We start from the raw sequence: 24,920 nt of genomic DNA on the forward strand, positions 1-24,920 counted from the left end.
CTAGGTAGCATAATCAGCAACACGTTGCACAGTAAGTGGAAGTTGTGCATTCAAGCCCTTCTCCAGGCTGATTCTTTTCTTCCAGAAACTTGTAAATTAAGAATTAATTTATTATAATTATTAAAATTAATGTGATAAAGCAGCATATCTGCCTACCTCTGATCAAATTAATTAGTAAGTAACTATTAACGTGGCCTGAAAATAGCCCAGTAATTCATCAGATCATTTAGTTTTACGACAGTGTTTAATTTATATAATTTAAAACTTTATAAAGTTCAAAATAAATATAACTTTTGTTTATTAATTATGTATTGGATATAAAGTATGATAAATGTATTATTAGGTTATGGCTAGTGATGCAGATAGCGCATCTAATGCTAAACTTTATTACGAAATCATTAACGGAGACCGTCTAGGTCACTTTTCTATCGATAATCAATCCGGATATATTAGCGTTGCAGGAAATTTGGATAGAGAAATGGTATGTCTGATTTTATTTTACTTATGTTATTCATATCTATTTTATTTTATAACATTTAAAATATTTAATATTATAGATATCAAATTATGTGTTGGAAATTAAATGCACGGATAGTGGAAATCCACCCCTTTATAGTACTGCACTAGTTAATGTTGAAGTCTCTGATGTTAACGACAATGCACCTTTGTTCTCTCAAATGAATTATACTGCAGTTGTACAGGTATTAAGTAATTTTACAGCTTTATATATAAATTATATGTATAAACAGATAATATAAAAGTCAAAAAATTTTAATAATCCAGCATTTAATTTTGAATTAACAAACATTCTTGGCTATTTTAACTAGCCAAACCCTTTAGTTGCAGGCGGTATGAACAACATGTCGGATTCTAGAATCTAGGAGTTCTAAAATTCCGAAATTGCATGTAATTTGAACCTGATGATGGCTGGTTAAGCTAACTGAAAACATTTGTTCATCCAAAATTAAATGCCAAATTATAAAGAGTTTTTAGTTTTTATATTAACTTCATCCAATACTTACTTAAGAAATATTTTTTGATAAATTTTTGAGTTGGTTAAATTATAATTTGCAATAATCATCATATATAAATGATGATATAATGCATTAATATAGAATAACCGATGTAAAGGATTTTCAATATAATAAATATAATGTACAGTAAGAAAATATTCTGTGCCATGCTTCATCTAAGCTCTGTTGTATTGCCAGTGAAACTTAAATTTTTTATACGGTTTAAATTAGTTTAGGAACACTTGCAATCTGTTAACAGATGAATCAATATAAAATTATTCCACTCTTTTCAGAAAATTGAATGAATAACACAACAATATCAGATTTACAATTTTAAATAATAAAATAATCAAATCTGTTTGTTTTTCAATTCTGTTATATATGTCAGGAGTATCATTAATATTAAATACTTTTCTTTTTTTAATTTAATATAAACCTCAAGCTTAGAAATAAAACTTAAATAATTAAGTCTATTTATAAGGCATTTAAATACGCAATTAACAGTACCATCATAAAGAAAGTTTGAAAAATTAAGAATTTATATAAAATATATAAAAAGGAAAATGTTTATTTTGTTTTCATAGAATATGTTTAATAAAATATTTAATTTTGCAAGTAATTTAAATTTAGATATTATAATATTCCTAAAAAAAGCATCAATAGTATTTATATGTTTACGCATCTCTTTCAATTCGGAATTTGAGGTACCTGCCTCTCCACCTCATCTATCGTCACAGCGCTGTATATTTATAAAATTAATGATGATAACAGTATCAAAATATGAATTTTAAAGAGCTATCTAATGAAAAAATATATATCTATAAACAGAAAGATAAAAATGTTTGACCTAGAATTGTTTCTTCAAGTTCATTTCATTTTACTAACTATTATCACTAAGAATACACTTGGCCTCATTCTCTCACTTAAATGAAATAAAATTCATAGCCTAAACTGATAAATATGAGTGGGAGATTAAATCCTACATTTTATTAAATTACTAAAAAACCTTTATTTACTAAATAAGTTTTAATTCTGTAGAAAATTAAAAAACTTTTACAGGAAATTTTGTCACTTTCAAGATTCTGTCTGGAATATTTAGTTAATAGGCAATATACAGCAATGATATCCCTATAGTTACACGAGTTCTATATCAAATTAGCAATAAAGTTTTATGAGTTTAATTTTAACTGAAACAATAAAAGTTATTTTAATTATACTTATTACAAGAAAAAACAATTTAAATATAATAATAATAATAATAATAATTTATATATATAATGATATATTAATTTTATTAATATTTGAAAAACTGATTACTTGATTTTTGTGTAAAACAGGATCAATTATCAATTTATTCTACAACAAAGTAAACTTTGCAATAAAAAAACAAAAGCTTAAATGTGTAAACAAAAGTCAAGAGATGAAAAAATATCTTTAAAATTATATCAGATCAGAAAATGGCACTTCTTTTAACAATTTCTAAAATTATTCGTAATTCTGTGAATTAATAAACAAATTATAATTAGAAGTTAAGTATTTTAAATGTAGATAAATCATTTTAATAATTAAAGATATAATTAAAGATATATATTGTTTGATTTTTAGGAAGGAAAGCCTCTTGGTTTTATGGTGTTGAAATTTTCTGTTATTGATACCGATGCTCCACCCAACACTAGTCCGTTCATATTTACTTTTCTTTCTGGAAACGAAGATAATGCTTTTCGACTTGTACAACATGAAGCGAGCCTACGGACAGCAACCAAATTTAATCATAAACATCACGATAAATATTCTCTTCGTATTCGTGTTACTGATAATGGTATACCACCTCTTTCGAGTGAAACTTGGGTTAACGTAGTTATTATCGAAGAAAGTCAGTTCTCTCCTATAGTAATGCCGTTAGATGTTTCTGTAAGTTCGTATTTGGATGACTTTCCCGAAATGGTATTAGGTCGCATTCACGCAACAGATAAAGATCCTTATGACAAACTTTCGTACGATATTGTCTCAGCTCACAAGCGTCTTTTCCAGATAGATCGTGAAGATGGCACGTTGGTTGCTTTTCCTGGGTTGGATGTCGGAACGTATAACCTCAACGTCAGTGTGAGTGATGGAAAATTTATCGCATATTCTTCGGTATCAATTAATGTTGGAATAGTTACAGAAGAATCTTTGAAAAATAGTATCGGTGTTCGTTTAAACAGCGTCACACCCGAAGATTTTGTTCTTACATATCGAAAGGGATTTTTACGAGGCTTGAGAAATATTTTAAATGTACGAATAAAAGACATAGAAATTATCAGCATACAGCCATCAGACAGCAAAAATGGCAAACAAAAACGAAACACTCCTAGAGATTTAGACATTCTATTTGCAGTACATAAAGGTCCTCGTACATATTATCCTCCAAAACTTGTGCAGAATAAATTAAAAGAAAAGAGAACTGTATTGGAAACAAGCACTGGATTAAAGTTGATAAAGGTATTAAATTAATATTATATAAGTAAATTAATAAATTCAATAATTTATTATTGTTGTTACTATTATATTAATATAAATTTAGAATTACATTAAAAATTTTGGTTAATGTTACCCTTAGTGCCAAGATGGTGACTTGTCTCTGATTCCAGCAAGGAAACAGTGGGACGTATGTTCTAACCTAACCTAATCTAATAAATTACCATAATTATTAGCAACTAAATTATTAGAATATGTTAGGTTAGGTTAGAACATACGTCCCACTGTTGCCTTGCTGGAATCAGAGACGAGCCGCCATCTTGGCACCAAGGGTAACATTAACCAAAATTTTATTATATACATAAATTGATCTTCTTAATGCCTAAATCTTTGGCAATATTTTTTATTGTGAACAATAGATAAAATATTTCTAAGTTATATAAGTGATAATGTTTTTTTATCTATTGTTCACAATTCAAATTGTTTAATTTTTTCAAAGATAATTGTTGATTTTTACCAGACTATTCAAAGCCATATGGAAATTACTTAGCAGACAAATTTGACACCAGAAGTAGACAGAATTGACAACACTTGATAACTCATAATTATATGATAATTTTGAACATAGAAAAATGTCAGCTAAATATTTAATGTCTGTATACCACATAAATACCTTTTGTGAAACCTGTAAATATATAAGTTAGAATTACCAAAAATAGTAAAGATGATTTAGCATATGGAACACATATTTTCATCATGCCTAAAGCTTCACAATAGCATCAGAAATCTTTTATTTAAATTTTATAACATATTTTGGATTATTTATAAATTATATACCTTCATCAGACTGTGTTAAATAACTTACTGAACAGATTTACATTAAATGTTTTAATCGACGTCAAAATATTTCAGATAAGTCTGTTAATGTGTCCATCGAAAAAGTCACCAACTTTATCTTCTAATTTAATCACTGATATTAATAATAACCCTAAAGAACCTTTACTTCTGGTTGCAAAATAATAAATACACAGGGTTGCATTATATGTATATGGTGAATTCATGTATTTGCAACTGTTAAGTCTTTGTTTTTATATGTTCGAAATGTTTTAAATTTAATGTTCTATGCTTATAACAACATATTCATAAGTATATCAGGAATATTTTATATACATTACATTCAACTTATTTCTTTTTACCGGAACTTTCATAGATATCACTTCTTTTCATTATACAACAGATATTTTTATTCACAAAAAATATTTTAAATTTAACAAGCTTACATTGAATATTCAACACACTAGACTTGTCCAAATGCCTAAATGTTAATCTTTCATTCAAAATTTATCAATTAAATTAAAATTTTGTATGTAATTGTTAAAATTATTATAAGATGCGTGTCTACTTCTAGAACAAATATATTTACTAATTTCCATATTGCTTAAAAATAACTCAATAAAAAAATTTTTAATGCAATATTCTTTTCTACATTAATCAATATGTGTTTGCTTAGCAAGTAAACAAATATTGTTTTTTTATGACATTATTTCATAAATAAGGAAGCATTACAAATAATTTGTAGCCAGATATTATCAGAAACATTACTGTATTTCCTGTAATAATTACTCAACTCTGCCTAGGACAGTCCTAAGCTCTGCTGTGAAAGGAAGAAGGTGGTCATTCTGGCGAGATGACCAGAACCAAGAAACTGGGAAAATTAGCCAAGAAACCGCGGGAATTTCAACTGAGTCCCGATTACAACTAGTGCTACCACATCTGGGGCAGGCAATGCTCCAGCACTATGATCCCAGGATGCCGGTGAGAAGTTGGCTATGGGCCACAAACAGAAAACACTATACATCACCCCAAAAATTGGACTGAACATCGCTGCATGGAACGTCAGAACAGGACACCATGTCAGCTAGAAAGAAATCATTGCCAGTGAACTTGCCAAATGCAATATTTTGATTGCGGCTTTATAAGAACTAAGACTTACTGGATCTGGAACGATGACCATACAACCACCAAATGTCGATAAGACAATGGTGCTTTACTACTCTGGTAGTGACAAACAAGAAGCAAGTGTTGGGTTCATGGTGGATGGGCGGGCTGGGCGCAGTGTCGCCTTCCAGACAATATTGGACAATTTGGCAGTCCTTATGGTGCATGGCACCATCAAGGCCCACATTGTGAGTGCCTACGCACCAACTGAAACCAGCCTAGACACAACCAAGGATGACTTCTATAACCAACTGCAGCATACAGTGGACATGATTTCACAGACTGAGCTGATTGTCCTGGCTGGTGACTTTAATGCCCATACTGGTCTGGACAGAAGTGGCTGGGAGACAACAATGAGCAAATTTGAATGGGGCAAAATCAATGAAAATGGACTGTATCTCTTATCCTTTGCCACCTCCAACAGTTTGATCATTGGGAACACCTGGTTTCAACATCCTCTAAAACACCAGTTTACATGGAGAAACCCATCTGGCAAGGATTCCACTGTACTGGATTATGTCATAATCAATCACCTAATTCTGCTCAATGCTGAAGGATGCCCAGTTCACGAGAGGACCCGACTGTGACTCAGACCACTACCTGGTTCGTGCCACTACCTGAAGTATTCCAGCTTTCTTTGTTTGATGGTGTCGAGCAGTTCTTGTTGTTTTTTCTCGTTACAACATAAATATTTTTTTACTCTAATAATCACTCACAAAATCACCCAGTGGTTATTATTACAGGAAATATGGTAACTTGATAATTAATTCCCTGTTATGATTATAAATGAATATTATATAATTATATTTTTATTAGTAGTTTAAATTTTAATTAAATAAAACTTTATAAAGTTATTTCCTTTCACTAACATTATTTTGATTAATGATTTGATAAATGAAAGAGAAAATAATTAATGATATAAAACTAGTAGTAAAAGTTGTTCCAACATAGATTCTTTTCAAAGAAATGAAAGGGATTTTTAAGAAAATAAAACAGTTTTTGAAATAAATTATTTTATGTGATGCTGAGTAGTTTAATTTTATTGTTGTAGATTTTTGAAGACCGTTGTACAGGTTCCAATTGCAATCATGGAAAATGTGATGATCATTCTGTCTTGGATGAGAGTGATGTTATAAGTGTTACGACAGAAGGATCGAGTTATGTTTCATTACGCCATAATTGGAAATTAGAATGCATATGTGATCCTGGATTTGGAGGTATTGATTTTATTTAATTCCAAGGAAAAAATATATATTCTATCAGGGAATATAAAGAAATAAATTTTTTCAGGTCCAAAGTGTGATCATCCAATTAATGAATGTTCTCGAAAACCGTGTCCTTCTCATAGAATGTGTGTCCCCGATTCTTCTCCTTTAGGATATGCCTGCCATTGTCCTTCTGGGAAAACTGGACCATTATGCGATCGTGAAAGAACAAACGTTTGCAATAGTCAAATGTGTTATGAGGGTATTTATTAAAATGCCTTTTTTATAAAGTTATTAAATGTAAATTTTTTTAATTTGAAATTTAATGAGTTGAATATATTTAAATACTTATAATTACAGAAAAAAATCCAATCTCATTTAATGGGAGAACTTATGCCCGCTATACATTGTCGAATCCAATCGATCGCCATTTGAGTGTTGCTTTACACTTAAGAACCGTTCAAACAACAGGAAATATAATGTTTGCGGCAGGTGCACGAGATTACAGTATTTTAGAAGTACGTTTGCAGTTTGACAGTTTTTAATATTAATTAGAATTTCATACAAATGAAAAATTCTGTTTGTTTCTCATTTTTACTTTTTCAGATTGTCAATGGTTTTGTTCAGTACAAGTTTGACTGTGGAAGTGGAGAGGGATTAGTACGAGTAGAAAATCAGAAAATTAACGATGGCAATTGGCACGAAATAAGAGTTGAGCGCAGAGGAAATACTGCCGAAGTAATAGTCGATAAAAAGTTTCGCGTTACCGGAAGTGCTCCAGGAATTCACGATATACTGAACTTAGACGGAAGTGATGTTTACTTTGGTGCCGAAGTTAGACCTCATCCGACAGCTACGGGTTACGACGACGTAAGAATGGGATTCGCAGGCTGTATGGATAATCTCCGCATTGACGGTATTTTGTTACCTCTTCATCAGAGTGGTAGCAGTATTGTTGCAACATTGCGCAGGTAACGTTTAACTTTTTTCTATTTTTGTACATTAATAATTACTTATTTCCACATTAATTATTACTTATACATTGTACATTAATTATTACTTATTTTATTTAAATATGTCCAGAAGTATACTATATTATTATACACTTAAAAATACTTAGTATCATAAGGTCAGAGCCATTGCGCTGGTTAATTAATATATTATACACACATCTTTCATTTGAAAGGCTTCCCGATTTTATTTATAAATTTTTTTTCCATTAAAATCTTTCAAAGAATATAGAAAATATTTAGATTTTTGGTAACTTTGGCCCCAAAAAATAATTATTATTTTGAGATCATATAATATTAAGATATTGTAATATTTTGTAATCTTAATCTTGTAAAAAAATTTTTTTTAAATATATTATTTAGCTAAATTAATAAAATGCTTTCACTTCACTCTGCTTAAAGTGAAGTAAATAAATAATCAGGGCAATGTTGAAAAACTTTAAGTTTTTCAATAAAGAAATTGTGGTGTTTATTTATTTACTTCACTTTAAACTGGATTTATACAAAGAATGCCACTTCGTGAAGAAATGAAAACTTTCGAAGAATTTTTTAATATCTTAAATTACTTGATAAATTTTAAATCACCTCTAACTATATTTTATAATTCATATTTGGAATAACCTGTAAGATATTGTTGTTAGTTAATCTATAGAGTTAACTATAAATTTATTCCTGTCAGATAAGCACAAAAGTTATTATTTTTCTAACTCCGAGGACGTAAACTGTTCCATCACTTTAATTTATTTTGAATTTTACACTTTATTATACATATTATTGCAATATAGATATAAAAATACGATTATTTTGTTCTGTAATATAATAAATGAATCTTAAAATTCTGTCTATTTTTCAATTAGTTTATAATCCTGTAATATAGCTCAGCTGTGCTGCTGCTTCCTAATTGTAAATTAGGAAGCAGCAGCAGAGCTGGATTTACAAATTAGACTTGGTGTGGCCCTATGCCACAACATACAGGAAGCCCTTCTCCTTCACCAAATAATAATGGACAATATGTATATAAACTGCCTTTCGGAATAAAGTGAGGCCCTAAGTTATAGCTTATTTAGCTTAAGTAAATCAGAAGCATTGTGAAATTAAATGCAAAAGAATTATGAAATAGAGGTAATTTCAATACAATTAAATATTGAAATTACCACTAGTTTATAATTATTTTATATTTAATTTCACAATGGTTTTGCAATGCTTCTGCTTCTAGTTTACTGTGCTTTTTCAACTAGTATACAATTAATTTTCCATTAGTTTTAATGCTTTTATCTATGGTTTGCAATGTTTTTTATGCCCCTTGTTTACAAATTTGTCTCTACAATTTTTTCTATACTCTACAATGGGTTTTCCTCTTACAGATCCAACATCAGTACTTAAGAATTTACAATCATAATATTTAAAGAATATTTTAATTAAAAATAAAATATAAAAACTTTATTTTGTTTTATAATTATACTAAATTTTGGCATAATTTGGTTATTATTAAATAATAACTTCTATAGGCGGCGCGCCTATAGTAAAACGGCTATAATACCCAGTTAGATAAACTAACCAATGACAGTCCGATTTAAATGAAACGGGCTATGTCATTGGCTCGCTTGCCCAACTGTATTAAAGCCTTTTTACTAAGCGGCGCGTCCTATATATATTTCACTTCAGAATTAAAAATTTATTTATTAATTTTTAAATTACGGTGTTTAATTTTTTTTTATAAAATATACATTTTTAAAAATTTTCTCTTTATTATATTATTAAAAGTTAAAAATAAAAGCCGAAATTGTCTTTGCGCATGTGTAAACTAATTTTAAATTTCATCGTCTGCTTCGTAGTATAGGCAATTACAACATTTATTTTGCCAAAAATAAATTATTATTATTATTATTATGGACGTTTATATAAGTCCAGAAAAATAATTATTTTAGTAATGAAACTCCTTAGTTTCATTTTTTCTTGATAGGGGGCAAAATTTTTAAGGTTATGCTCATTTAATTGGCTAATGTATGTCGTACGTCAGTTTGACGTTTTATTGACAATTATCCATTGTTAAAGAAAAGTGACGTCAGAATGACGTCACTAAAACGTTTCCAATCAAATTAACAGACTGTATTTTATTAAAATATAAACTTACTTTTAGTAAACTTATTATATGTTGATGCGATTTAACTGCTTTAAAATGATCCAATAAAGACGCGCTTATTATATATTTCACAAGACGGATCATTATGTTAAACTATAACAAAGCGGAAGTCGAGAAGTCACGTGGCTTAAAAGGCTATTACAGTACCACGTGATTTCCGTTTCGATTATATATGAATTTTTCAAACTACATTTATACAGTACATAAATATTATTGTGTAATATCGCGAATTAATTTAACTCCTACTTTTTTAGCACGTCAATTTATTAGAGAACTTAAAAGATCCTGCTGCGTGCGCGTTAAAAATAATAATAATATTAATTCTGGTGTATTGAAATTCACTTTTCCTTTGTGAATTGGCCTTCTATTGATTATTTTCAATGCAGTTTATCTCGGAGGATTTGTGGTTATCATTGGTGTTGCTAGGAGCTATCTGGGCCAACAGGCTACTTGGCCAGACATGACCAGACACAGGAAATTTAATCTTATTTATAATAATAACACCACACGAAACTGGTGTATATTAAAGTTTCTTTTGATAAATGATGAAAAAATCGTATTTTTATTTGTTCCGATCATTTTATTCATGTAATCCTTCGGACCGGGCCCATCTCATTCCTCTCAGTCTTTTCACGATTACCCATTAGACACGTATAACACACGAAATTAGAGGCGGGAAAATAATGTCACAGTTGCAACTGTGTGTCATAATTTATAAATAATTCTATAGCCAAAACTAAACGATGACGTAAAGTAATTTAGAGGAATCCATCCCACAATCTTCTGTGCCCAAGTGCCCTAGAAGATCTTATTCCGCATTCAAATGCGCTTTTCGTCAGTATTCGAGTAACGAATTTTTAATTATAATAAGAAAAATCATTCATTTTGGAGGCTAAACTTCAGCTCAAAACGAGTTTTTCGGAAAATTTCGGGAATTAACATCCAACGAACATATTTTCGGTTTAGATATCATTTTATTGACTGGAAACAATACAAATTTCGACTAAATTAATTTCTCTTGTGTAAATTATGCAAATATGAATTGGATTCAATGATGTGGATCGGAAAATTCGATTAAACGAATTTAAAAATTGGCACAATCGTTGTGTATATCCCACCTCCCTATGGATGCCGCGTTGAATGGAATAAAAATAGAGAGAACTGTATGCCATTCAGCGGTTTAGACCTTTCAAACGATACGAAATTTGTCCGTTTTGACCGCGGGGTTTCTCCTGTTAGCAGTAAGAACAAAATTGTAGATCTAGTCGAAACGCGCTCGGAATTTTATATAAAGCCCAGTTTTCGAGATATTCACCGATAAAGAATTCGTAATTTTCCTATTTTTTCCCCCCCGAATTTCTGATTTACCAAAGCCAATCGATTTATAGAACAAGTAAAAATAGTAAAACTCGGTAGTACTTCGCCCCTTTGAAGATAGCTTCCCAGCAATGTAAATCATAATTCTGTTTTGGCCTTAATCTGCTTGAAGAATTTAGTGTTTGGATAGACATTTATAATAAAATAAATTGTTTTTTTTTTCTTTATTTTTATAGAATTTATGTAGAATTTTTTTTTTTATTACAAGTCATAAATTGAGATGATTTTTTTCAAATGATGAGAAAAAATATACAGAAAGTTTTCAGAGTAATCTTGTGATATGTAATTAAATTCATTGATTGTAATATTTAAAATATTTTCAATGTTTTAGACAAAATCACACGAGTAAACCGTTAAAATTCATTGAATCTAAACACGCTGTATTTGTGTAAACAAGGCGGTGTACAAGAAAAATCTTTGTAACACTCATTGAATTATTCTTCGACAATACTCCATTACCTTAAAGTTTAATTAATATTTTTAAATTTGAAATTTATATCTACAAAAGTAAAATGTTTTAATACAGACAATTTAATTAGCACTCACCTTTCAATTATCCATGCATGAGAATGACACATTAACTAGGCGGAAACATAAGTAATTCAGTTAATATATTAGCATTCAATAATCTATAACAAGAATAATTTTCATTTGTAAACCATTCTTTGTAGTTTAATAATAATAATATAGCATATTGAATGTGGAATACAAAAGATTTATTATAATCTATATTAGTAATCATAAAATTGAACTGAAAATTAAGAAAAGTACTTTAAATTCAATTGATTTAAAGAAATTTTATGTTAAAATTAATTGATATTAATAGTTTAAAATGTAAAAATATTCAGAAAATTTTTAACGAGTGATTATTATTTTAGGTTTGTTAATGTGGAATTTCATTGTCATTCTCTGTTTGATCCCGGCGTCTGCGGTTCGCAGCCGTGTCGCAACGGCGGAACTTGTATTCCTTCCGGAAAGAGTTTTACCTGTTCCTGTCTTCCCCGTTTCTTGGGTGCTCATTGCGAACTCGATACTAATCCGTGCGAATCGAGTCCTTGTCTAAATGGTGGAATATGTCACAATTTACATAATGACTTCCATTGTGATTGCATTTCGGGTTTCAATGGCAAAAGATGCGATTACGGACGTTACTGTAATCCGAATCCTTGCTATAATGGCGGAGTGTGTGAAGAAGGAACAAATGGTCCTATATGTAAATGTCATGGATTCCATGGTGATGTTTGTCAGTTTGATCTCAATGAATGTCAAGCTAGTCCTTGTGCTAATGGTGCCACATGTATCAATATTCATGGTTCATTTCATTGTCAATGTCCACCAAACATGACAGGACCGCTCTGTACAGACAATTTGTTTACAAATTCGATTACTTCCACTACATGGAACACAACCATTGAAGAAATAATTGGCATCACTGTTGTTGTGCTATTCATTTTGCTAATGGCTGTGGGACTAGCATGCTATTGGAGATATCGCCACAAGAGAAGAAGAGGTCGTCCAAATAATCAGCCCGGAGACGATCCGGCTATTAATGAATTCATGTTAAAAAATCCAATGATGGAAAAAGATAATATAAAAAGACTAAGTAAAATTAGCAACTTAGAAGCGATTACTACGTTTACAACTCCCCACTGCCACCCCGTCCAACGTCGTACACTCCCAGCACGCAGGAAACGCTAAACAAATTCGATACTGTACACAGCTACGGAAGTGTCGGCGACGATTTAGAGAACATATCTCGTTACCGAAGTGGTCTCCTTCAAAATTTAAACAAGGCCAGTATTCCTCCCTCACTACCACCACCCCCGTCCTCTGCATGTGCCTCTGACTCTGACTCCTTGCTCAAAGGTAGTTGGGACCAGGATCTGGCCACTAAAGAAAAAATTTATGAAGATAAAATACAAAACGGTAAGAAATCACATTGTTAATAAATAATTTAAAAAAAAAATTACTACTAAATTTTTTAATGTTTTCAGATCTCAATCCTATTAAACCAATTGAAGTTGCAACACCTGTGGTACCACTTAATAGTTTAACAATGCCACCAAAGCCTTCTCAAAAAAAAGGAAACAATACAGAAATGCCGTCCATTCTTAGTTTAGGGTCTGTGGATGATTTACCAGGTAAAAAATAGAAATTTAATTACGTTTTATATCTAATCATTAAAAGATTATAATTACCATCATAACTATATATAGGGCATCAATATTGCAAGATCACCACTAGAATATCACTTCAAACTAGATATTAATCTCAACCAATTTATAAGAATCTTTCTCAACTTTTCAGAATTACCAGAGCATTGTAGCAAAAGATTGTCACCACCCGTACCACCGCCACGCTTAGCTGTGTGGAATAAGCGGTGAGATTTTTGTCCATATGATGTTCAAGGCAAATGCAGTTGCCTCTGTTATGCACTAATGTTTTAATTTCGATTTGGAACATTAATTAAAATAAGAAACCACTCCCTTTAGTATTTGGATGTTTGTTAAAGCTGAAATGTTTTTTCGAACACACTGTGCATAATCTGTGTTAAATCTAATCAAAACGCACCTAGCATGCTTTCCTTTTTTATATATTTAATGTTTTATTTCATAAGGCACTGTTGAAATTCATGCCATCTTTTTTACGATATATATACAATACCAGCTATTCCATTATACCTGCTGTTTGTTGTTTTGTATGATTGTGTGTTTTATTATAAAGTGTTTACTAAATAATAGAAGTTTTATTTACAATATATGGATTTTTAAAATTAATTTTTCTCATACCACATATTATTATGTTTGTTAAATATAAATTTCTAATTGACCTAATTTTTTTCTCTTTCAGTTAAAATATTTTGTGGTAAAAATAGAAAGTTTCTTCCAGGACTAAATCTTATTAATGAGACAATTTAGCTAAAACAGGAATCTCAAAGTCAAATTAAGTTTGAATAATAAAGATTTTTAGCTTCGCTCGTATATTTAATTTGACATTTCTCTAAATTTAAATATTTTATTTGTTGAATATAAGTGTTTTTTTTTCCTAGATATCTTTAAAAAAAACTAAATCAAAAACTCAAACTAATAAGAAAATATACCTTATTGAAGTATATTTATACACAAATCAAGTACTTTTGACTTTGGCCGACTTACGTTTGAAGTTCCTCAAATGTAAAATTCAACCTATGTTTGTTTTATTTTCCTTTTTTTCTTTAAGTCTCCTTTGAATTTATTGTGATAACGTGTTTACTGTAATGTTTATTTCTAGTTTCATGTTAAGCTTTTAATACATATTATAAGAAAACCATCTGTCAGGTTACCCTCTTATTTTGCTTATTCCCACTCTAGGATATTAGTTTATGCAAATCTGTCACTTGTACTTAAAACATGAAATAACAATTTAATAATGCAATGTGACAATAAACATTCAAATATAGAAATCTTTTGTATTTTTTATATTTGGATTTGTTCTGTTTTATATTTTTCAACTTTCTTTTCATTATTTTCTTCCTTTAGTTGATATCTGAGGATAGATGTAAAATTTTAAAGCATTCAAAAGTTTTTAAAATTTTCACTCTAGAAATGCGATTTCTGTCGAAACCATTTTAATAACATTATCAAAATAATGCATTAAATACATAAAAGTGTGTTAAGTATTTTGTTAGCATTAAAAAATATTATTGAACTTAACATAAAGATTAATTACTGCAAAAAACAAACCGAATTTAATGGTATAATTAACTCGAAATACATCTTAATCCAGTAACAAAAACGATTTAATCTGATTAACTTTGTGGTTAATGTTACCCTTGGTGCCAAGATGGTGGCTCGTCTCCGATTCCAGCAAGGAAACAGTGGGACGCACGTTCTAACCTAACCTAACCTATTCTAATAAATTACCATAATTATTAGCAACCAAATTATTAGAATAGGTTAGGTTAAGTTAGAACGTACAGTACGTCCCACTGTTTCCTTGCTGGAATCTGAGACGAGCCGCCATTTTAGCACCAAGGGTAACATTAACCAAATTTGTTTTTTTGTTACTGGATTAAGAAGATTAAAAGAATCATATCCTATTATTTATTAATAATTTATTCACTTGTTTATACTCAATCTTTTGTTGTTATATCACATTTTACTTACTTATTTCTTTTGTTATTAAAAAATCTACAAGACAAGTTGACAAAGTAGCCTCCACTTTACAAAATATGAAATAGAATTTGCATAAAAACATACTTAAAAGGTATAGATAAGATACTTAAAAATTAAGTTTAAAAAACGAAAAAATTTCAATTTTTTTTTTTTAATTTTCAGGTTACTTTTAAAATTTTCCTTTTGTTTTTTGTATTTATCATTTTTCAACATATAAAATTCTTTTATATTAAGATTTAGTCTGATGAAATTTGCTGTATTTACCATATATTTACAGATTTTACTAATTATAATTTTTGTAATTTTTCAGCAAACAAATTTTCTATTTTAATCTTTATTTGTATATTTTTTCATATATTGAATATTCAGAATATATGAAATATAATAACATTTTTCTCCAAATATATATATATATTAAAAAAAATCAAACTTGAGTTTAATGCTCATATTACTGAATATTTTCATGCTATATTTATGCCATTTTTAATTAATTAACATCAAAATTTGGCCTAAAAGTTGGTGACAGTGTTGCCTTTTTTTTACAAATATTAATAATTAGAAAATAAATAACAGAAAATTATTTTCCAGTAATAAACACTGCACGTATAATCAATATCTAGCAAGAAAAACTACAAGAAAGCAACCATTTTCATCCACGTTGAATGGGCTAATTATGCCCATGAAATCTAAAGATTGTAGAAGATATATTTAATGAAAATGATTGCTTTCTTGTAGTTTTTCTTGCTAGATATTGGCTATATGTGTAGTATTTATTAATGTATATCCAGTTTGAATAGTTGAATTTATTTACCAGTATGTTAAGATTAGTCGAGAGAGAGGTCGTAATAGCGTGGTACACTCTACATGCCCAGCTTATAGAGTGTGGGTTAAATGCCTATTCTAGATTAGTTTCTTTTTCCAAAATTTTCTAAATTATTTAAATTGAATATCTAATTATTAATATTATTTATATGCACAACAATCTATCTTAGCCGAAATTCCATTGCTAGTTAATTAAATATAATGTAAATATATTCTGAAAATATCTGATAGTTTTTATTGCAAACCAAAGTTAAAAATACTATCAATCAATTTAATCCATGAGACAATTTTAGAAATTATCTTACAGATTAATAAACATTTTACTTTTGTCATAAATCATTGTTTGTTTGCATCAGTAAGGCCGACGTGTATTAGAATCCACATTATTAAATATATTTTATTGGAAATTACATTGACAATTCTTATTGAGTATGCAATAGATGCAAAATAACAGATTTATGAATCTGAAACTCTATATTCAGTAGAACAATTCGACTTAATTAAAGCACACATTACATTAAAATCAATACTATCATCTCGATATCTTGTTTATGTCTATTGAATAGGCTTGTAAATTCGTAAAGGATTAATTCTGGGTCTATTCCAATCCAGGTGTAAAAAACTTCGGGAGATTTTTTACTCTTGGCATTATCAAAATGCTGTTGCCTATTGTTTAGTCAATTTTAATATACTGTATAATCTTGTTCAGTAAATATAGGAGGAATAGGCTCGATTCAGAAGTCAGAAAATTTAAAAATTTTTGCATTCTCCAAATTCTGGAGTCTCCCGACGAATCTGGGAGAGTCGACGGTTTTATTATTGAAGTCTTCTATTTAAAATAAATTGATTGCCGTTAATTTCTAAATAAATGCTCTCGAACTTTCGTCCTTCCTGGCTACAGTCGTACGCAATAAATATCGGTAACGTGTCGCGACTTTTTGCCTTCAACTCTATCACTATGTGATTGTTAATGAAACTAATTTTGTTTTTGTACTAAATACAGTTTGGAATTAATTTCTGTTTGAAGGAAAACATATATGGTAGACAAATTCAAAGATTAAAATTGAAGATTAGCATTGTAATCATTACATTTAGAATATTTTTATCATCACATTCTAATATATCTATAACTTTCAGATGACAAAATAAGTTTTAAAAATTTCTGAAAACAAAAGCAAATATATGAAAAAATATATGTCATAAAATATTTCAAGATTAATATAATATATTTTATTGTGTATTATATATATATATATATATATATATACATTTTGCATGATAACATTGATACTATTTTGGTGATGGTATTTCATATATTTTCAACTTACGGTTATGGGTAAAAACTCTACCATTTTCTTTCTAATTATGCTTATTTTCTAATGCCACTTTCAGACAATAACAATGAGGATGAGAAGAAGAAAAACCAAGGTATATTTGATATATTATATTCACTATTCATTGCTTATTTGGGTTTTTTTGCATGAATTTTTATTTTTGTTTTGCCATTAACTTTTGTTTTTGTTTACTAATTATATTTATATTTATATGATTTTATTTTAAAGATATTTAATTAGCTTTCTGCGCAATTAATTTGAAAATTATATAGCTTATAATTCAACAGACTTTAATACCTCAACCGAACTAAATTAGAACTTAGGTTAGCTAACCTAAGCTTGAGGAAATATAGTAAAGTATCAATGTTAAATTAGAAAGATATAATTTTAACATATTTATTTGCAATATATTTTAATATAATCATTATCTGCTTGTATTTTATTTATTTATTCACATTTAAAGTGTTTTCTATCTCTGTTACTATAAAGATGAATTTATGTAGTTGAAATAGTGTATATCTTCGTGCCAATTTAACATCATTCCTACAGTTTTATAATGAGAAAATATTTAAAAAATGATATCAAACTGACATAAAAATATATTAGAAAGGTTGCGGCCGACATTTTCAATGCGAAAATGTGTACGTCGGACGTTCAGCACCGCCTTCCTGTAAGCCTAGAAGTTTGACAAAGACGTTTGGAACGTCGGTGGAATCATGCCCAACGTTCCAAACGTCTTTGTCAAACTTCTAGGCTTACAGGAAGGCGGTGCCGAACGTCCGACGTACACATTTTCGCATTGAAAACGTCGGCCGCAACCTCTCTGTTGTTCTGATAAAATACACCTGTGATGTATTACCGATCCTTAACTTCTACATTTGTTTGGCATTGAGTTATCAGATACCGTTAACTGTCTCATTTTTAAAATTGATAATAATTCTATTAATAAACTTTATATCAAATGAATTCTTTCAAATATTAGAATCATCTATTTATTTAAATTTTGTTTATAGAGAAAGAAATTCTGAATTAAAATGTGGAAAATAAATTTATGGAGTTAACAATTATTAAATGATGATAAACTAATTAATATGATATATTGACTTAACGGTTATAAGTGTAAACGAGGTCCATATTATGAGTATTTTGATGTAATAACATTCATTTATGAAAATAATTAGAATGTTTTATTTATTTTTTAATAAGACTTCACAACTTTGTTGACATAATTGAAAGAGTAGCCTAATTTTAATTTATTTAAAAATCAATGCACAGTAAATTTAATATTGTGTACTTATTATTGATAATTTTTGAAGTTTTATGAATGACTAAATTTTTATTTAATCTGATTTTGTCTGAATTAATTTATCTCACAGTAATATTTAGAAGAATGGAACCAAATTCAGGTAAAAGATCGCATTGAAGTGTTTTTTATATATGGACATAGTTGCATATTGTTTACATTTTGTTGTAACGTGTTTCTAGTAGAATCAATATGCCAAATATTATTTCAAAATTCCAAGTAGTCCACTCACAATTCGAAAACCTTTGACCCGAAGAAGATCCGTAGAAATATTTGAAAATATTAGTCGATTATTTATCGGAGTTATTTATCGTTCTTTAAGACATTTTGTGCTATTTCGAGTAGTTTCAAAATACTGTATACATTTTATTGATAATTGGAAATGAGGAAAGTGTTGCATAGTTTCTAGACATAAACTATTTAACGAAGATTTTGAAAAATTAATCATTCTTGATTTAAATTAATAAAATACCCTTTAAAAGAATAATGGATATAAGAAAAAGCACTTTTCATTATCAGTAAGAAGGAATATAAATTTTGCAAACAATAAATAAGAACATCTTTTGTATTTTTATTATAAAAAAAAAATACTTCATTAACTTATTGATAGTTTCTATTTAATCCCATGCAGCTATATGCCATTGTTTGCCCAATTTGTATACCCATAGAAAAAGGGATGGAGCTGTACAAATAAGATAGAATCAATAATTTCTTGATTAATACAATTGAATCCTTCCTTTCTCCTGACAGAAAACAGTATTTTTATAGTAATTTATTATTTTTTGTCATTTGTTTAAATGGATAATTCGGATTTATTAACAATTGATCGTAGGTTATAGCCGTTAAAATTATATTAACTTTTATTACAACTGTAAGGAATGAAGTTAGTTTTGAAAATTCAGTCTACCCGATACGTATTAAATAATTACACATTTGGGGAATCTTTATATATAATTGTTTAAATTGGAAAATATTAATTATTAACAAGGTACGTACCGGCATTTATAATTACGTTCAAACGTAAGCCGTTCGAATTCTTAATTTGCCGCAGATTTATCGTTTTATTTTGTAAAATAAATATGTAATAACTTGTCGTAAATGAATTTTTTATAATTTTTTATGTGAAATTCTGGCGTATGTTAAAACATAATTAATGTTCACTGTCTTTACAATATTTAAAGCAGAAAAGTTAATATATCACTACTATTTTTCATACATTATTCATTTGTCTTACGTTGCTAAAAACATTTAAATAACTATAATTGATTGTTTAAACAATTAAGTAATTTTCTGTCTTGTTAACATGTTCATTATTTAACATAGTTGTAAGTTTTACAAACAAAACAGTTTAAAACTTTTAGGGGAGAAAAAATAATAAATGATTCTATTTAACATTCAACATGTTCTTATATTAATTTATAGTAAGATCCAATTTTTATAGGCACAGTTTGTGTAGATTAAATGATGGTTTAAAGGGTGGAGATTTAAAATAATAAAAATAAATCATGTAATATTATTATTTACATGTCATACAATGTTTAAAAAACTCAATAAGTGTAAAATAAACCCTCTTGCATGTTTATTTTATGCTTATTGAGTATATTTTAGTGCGGGTTGCATTATACTTGATTGAAAAAGCAATAAAAAAGAGATAGAAGAGCAAATAAATTTATCTCATTCTTTGTTTTTCCCTCCATTTTTCTCACATTAATGTATACAATGTATCAATATTTTGTACACAATGTTAATTTTACTAGTAAATTTGACTAAAAAATAAAAAAGTTAATTTTCAAAAATCAATTTAACAGTATAGAAATATGATAATATAATTTTATATATGAATCTATATTGGTATGTAGTATATAAGTCCTAGGCAAGTGTGGACTTACAAGGTTACTTTTTTATAATATAAAGCCTATATTGCACGGTAGTTAATATATTATATGAAGTTTAGGATTCTAGTTTAGATTCCGAGTGCCGGACCAAGTTCAGGTATACACAAATATATACAGTAGCCCGTTATAGTAACTCAAACCTCTAAACGCCCGAAGTCATAAGTGAAAGCCCGGAATGCACTTCCAGAAACTCTGTCGCTATGTCTAAAATTGCCACCGCATTAATCAATTATAACTAGATTAATCTGTTTACTGTGTTAATTATCTATGCAAGTAACAAATATTGCTTATTGCTTAATGTGTTTCTATCATCCTATGCATTTTGTTAAGAAGAATTATTTAACATTTTAATGTATAAAATATTATATTAAATTAAAATTTTTATTTCTTAGGGTATCATTGGGATTGTTCAGATTGGGCATCAGCTTCACAGAAACCTGTTGCCAATATTACAGAAGTTCCAACAAATGAGATCAGAGATTCCTCCAGTGCCAAAAGCACAGATTCGAACAGTTGCATTAGTCAAATAGAATTATTACCATCTCGTTTACAAAATGAGGGTACAAATATAAATCTCTTAAGAAATGTAGAACCGTCTCCGTGTGAAGAACTCGATCTTCCCGAATCCGAATACGTTGGCGATTCGGAAAACAGTGAATATCCAGATATTCGGGATGCCGAGCCGCCAAATTTCGAAGATATTTTAGCATTGAATAATCTAGAATTTGCGGATGAAGGATGCGATAGTCTTCCTTCGTCTCCTTTAAGGTACCAAAGCCATCCAAACCAATATCTTCCAAAACATTCGCTCGGAACCATACCCAGCCCCGATCATTCATGGACAACGCAATCTCAATTTAGAAACATTAGTGACATATCGGATGACGACATCGTCGCTTATGGATTTCCCACTCACGGTGGTCGGGGGTTCAGATTGGATGCAGAATTGGGAACATCGCCACCAAACTTTCGGCATTCTTCGGGTCCGATGGATTGTATATCTGCCAGTGGATATACTTCTACAAATGCATCGTGTTCGGATATTTCTGCAAATGTTTGTGATATCGAAGACAGCGAAGTCAATTTTAGTGACACAGATTGCGAAATATTGGAAAATAAAAAAGTGGTTAAGAATTGTGCTCCTTTGATAACATAAAATTGTTCGATTTTGGTTTTCCTTTCCAACTCGTTACGTCTAAGATTTGTACTAATTTTACTGTTGGACCTAGTTTGTTAGCAGTTGAATAACTGTAGTGAACTCATCAATAATAACATTAGTGATAATTATATTGTATCAAACAATAATTTCACATATTTATGATGTGGTTTGATAAAAAAAAATAACAACAACAACAAAACTACAATCACTGAACTTTTAAATAAGTGAAGATGAGTGAAAATATTGCCTTATTTAATTACTGTTTGAAAGTGATGAGGGAAAGAGAACCAGGTAATATCAGGGTAATCGGCATGTGATGGATTACACACAAGTTTTTTTTCCCCCCCTCTTAAATTATATTTAAAAGAATTGTTGTCCATATTTAGCGAGGTTTAAACTATTAAACCATTCTATCTGTTTATCAAATTTGATATTATGTACTTAATTTAAACAATTCTGAGTATATATATATATGAAATTTAGATTTGAAAAATGAAGAAAGACGGTTTCATTTAGTTTTTTAAAGTATCAACAATTGAATTTAGAGAAGAGAAACTTTTAAGACTGCATCAATTATTTATTTTAGATAATAATAATAATAATAATAATGTAGTGATTCCTCTTTATGGCATTTTTTAAAAATAATATAATAAATCTGTCAAGTTAAAAATGAGAACTGAAGACGTTTTTAATAATCCGGAATTGTTTTTTTAAACAAAAAAAAACAAACAAAAATTTCAACTGCCAAGGTTCCCATCAGAATATGAAAATAATTATTTTATCTTACAAATTGTGGCCATCTAACAATTATACTGATAAAAGTATAGCTATGTTTAGTTTATTCTGAAGTGAATTATAATTGCAATATAGTTTTTTTTGTAATGTTAATCACATTATGTTTCTCGGAACGACAACACTCTTATCATTGAAGATGCGAGTAAATTTATTACCCGAGGAGGCCTGATAAGAAGGTAACATTTTTGACCACATCAGTGTAAGATCAAGCGGTTACTACTGCAGATAGTGGGGCCATTTATCCGCAAAAAAAAACCAGCAGACTGTGCCAAAATCTACCTTTCTAAACTGTAATATAAACTTTTTTATACTTAAGGAATTTTTGACAATTTATAGAGTTTAAAAAAATGAAAAAAAATAAAATAAAATAATAATAATAATAATAAAGTTATGTATAAGTAATATGTGAGTATGCAGCTAGAAAAACAATGGTTACATTTTAATTATCTTATAATTTTCTATGTAATTTTAAGTCTTGTAATATCTGATTATTGCAATAATTGTGATTCGGAATATTGTTATCCATTTAAATTATATATACAGTATGTATATATATATATATATATATATACATATAGTTATGTAGAGATTTGTCTGCTACAAGGCCTAGTGCAGAATATTTTGTGTTTTTATTAAGAATGCATTTAAAAAAAAAAAAAAATTCACCAAATATTTATGATTGAGGATTCATCTCGGCTTCTATGTTGCCATTCATGGATGCCGAAATGGTACGGTATGTGATAAATAAATAAATAAAATTTCTGAAAGAAACGGCAGCTCATTTCCGATTAAAAAGGCTGTTGTGTATGGTTTGTACAAAGAATTCTCAGGTTGATAAAACAGCAGCAACCATTGTATATAATAAATTTCTTCCTCTGCTGTTGTAATAAAAGTGATTTATAGCGTTGGCGTTTAATCATTTGTGTACTAAACTTTAGACGTGTGTTTTAAATTTCGTAGAAAAATAAGTGTAATAATTATTGCTTTAATTATCGATTACATCTTCATTACACTCTCTTCTACATTGACAATAAATTATGCAGAATAAATAAGTAAAATATGATTAAGATTAATTTTGCGGTACTTTATATCAATTAGTTAATTTGTTACCGACAGATGGCACGATTTTATTACGTATTTTAACGGTATTGTTAACTTTGCAGACATGGATTTAAACGGTAAAAAATTTTTCAAAATTATTATAAAATAATAATAATAATAATAGTAACATCGATATTTTAATATTTGTGAATTAAACCGGATTATTATTTATGTGTTGTTTTAAAGATTAAATCGTTAATTTAATCCTTACATTGCCAAAATTTAATTAATTTCTCGCTCAGCAGATGGCGCGAAGTGTTAATATGCAGATTTTAAATACATATGTACTACATTTTGTATTTAAAAAACAATTATTAAATAGTAATCAGGCGAATTATTAAATGAATTATTAAGATAGATGTATTTATTGACAAACTTTTATAATGCCAAAAGAAAAGAGGGTCATTTATCCTTATTATTACACTTTCGAAAATAATATAATTTATTAAAATTTTATTATTTTTTGTTTACAATATATAACAACGTACCTATCAAGACTTTGAAACATCGTCGTCAGAACCTGAAGATTTTTTTTTAATAAATTGCAAACAAAATTATATAATACGCTCCCTTAAATCTTCCAGCTTCTAGGAGACGAATGTATTTTGTTTATCTGACAGTTTATTTTATTTTATTTTTTTTTATCTTTGAAAGAAACTAAAATGGTTAACTGAATATTCTATCAAAGGAGCGCGTTGATTAAAATTTAACCTGGATCTATCGTAGGCTAGTTATGAACAGTGCTGAATCCAGAGGGATTTTTCCCTGTATTTTTGTTTTTTTCTTTATTTATTTACCTGAAATTTAAACAAAATTCATCTAAAAATGATCCCCATCAGGAATTTCGAATGTATGAATGACACGCCCAAAAGAAAAAAAAAAAGTCGTTTGAATGAGGTTAAAGTTGGAAAAAAAAAAATGGTTTTCTTACATAAAATTTGAAGTAATTTCTGATAAACTTAACACTGCAATTAGCACATATATATAATAATAATAATATATATCTGTATTAATATTTTGATAGTATTTTGAATGTTAACGCGCAAGAAAATATCTTATCTTTGCCAATATTTGGAGTGACTATTCATGTATCACCTATTAAAATAAATTTATTAGAACTCATACGAGATATATATATATATATATATATTTAT

At 28.7% G+C, this 24,920-nt stretch overlaps 1 protein-coding gene across 1 annotated transcript in view; it reads left to right on the top strand.

Annotated features, from left to right (window-relative positions):
• LOC136987822 (fat-like cadherin-related tumor suppressor homolog) overlaps positions 1 to 23,570 on the top strand; it is a 254,157-nt gene extending 230,587 nt beyond the window's left edge. The window contains 12 exon segments of the mRNA XM_067285564.1: positions 344 to 481; positions 558 to 701; positions 2,619 to 3,494; positions 6,520 to 6,685; positions 6,759 to 6,935; positions 7,034 to 7,191; positions 7,280 to 7,644; positions 12,082 to 12,848; positions 12,851 to 13,129; positions 13,198 to 13,344; positions 17,572 to 17,607; positions 21,104 to 23,570. Of these exon segments, the coding sequence (XP_067141665.1) occupies positions 344 to 481; positions 558 to 701; positions 2,619 to 3,494; positions 6,520 to 6,685; positions 6,759 to 6,935; positions 7,034 to 7,191; positions 7,280 to 7,644; positions 12,082 to 12,848; positions 12,851 to 13,129; positions 13,198 to 13,344; positions 17,572 to 17,607; positions 21,104 to 21,867 (4,017 nt within the window). The 3' untranslated portion in view covers positions 21,868 to 23,570.
• Positions 23,571 to 24,920: the final 1,350 nt, after the last annotated feature.

The sequence above is a fragment of the Centruroides vittatus genome, unplaced genomic scaffold (assembly GCF_030686945.1).
Source record: "Centruroides vittatus isolate TY-2023 unplaced genomic scaffold, ASM3068694v2 scaffold_2802, whole genome shotgun sequence".
In the NCBI taxonomy this organism is placed as follows: Eukaryota; Metazoa; Arthropoda; class Arachnida; order Scorpiones; family Buthidae; genus Centruroides; species Centruroides vittatus.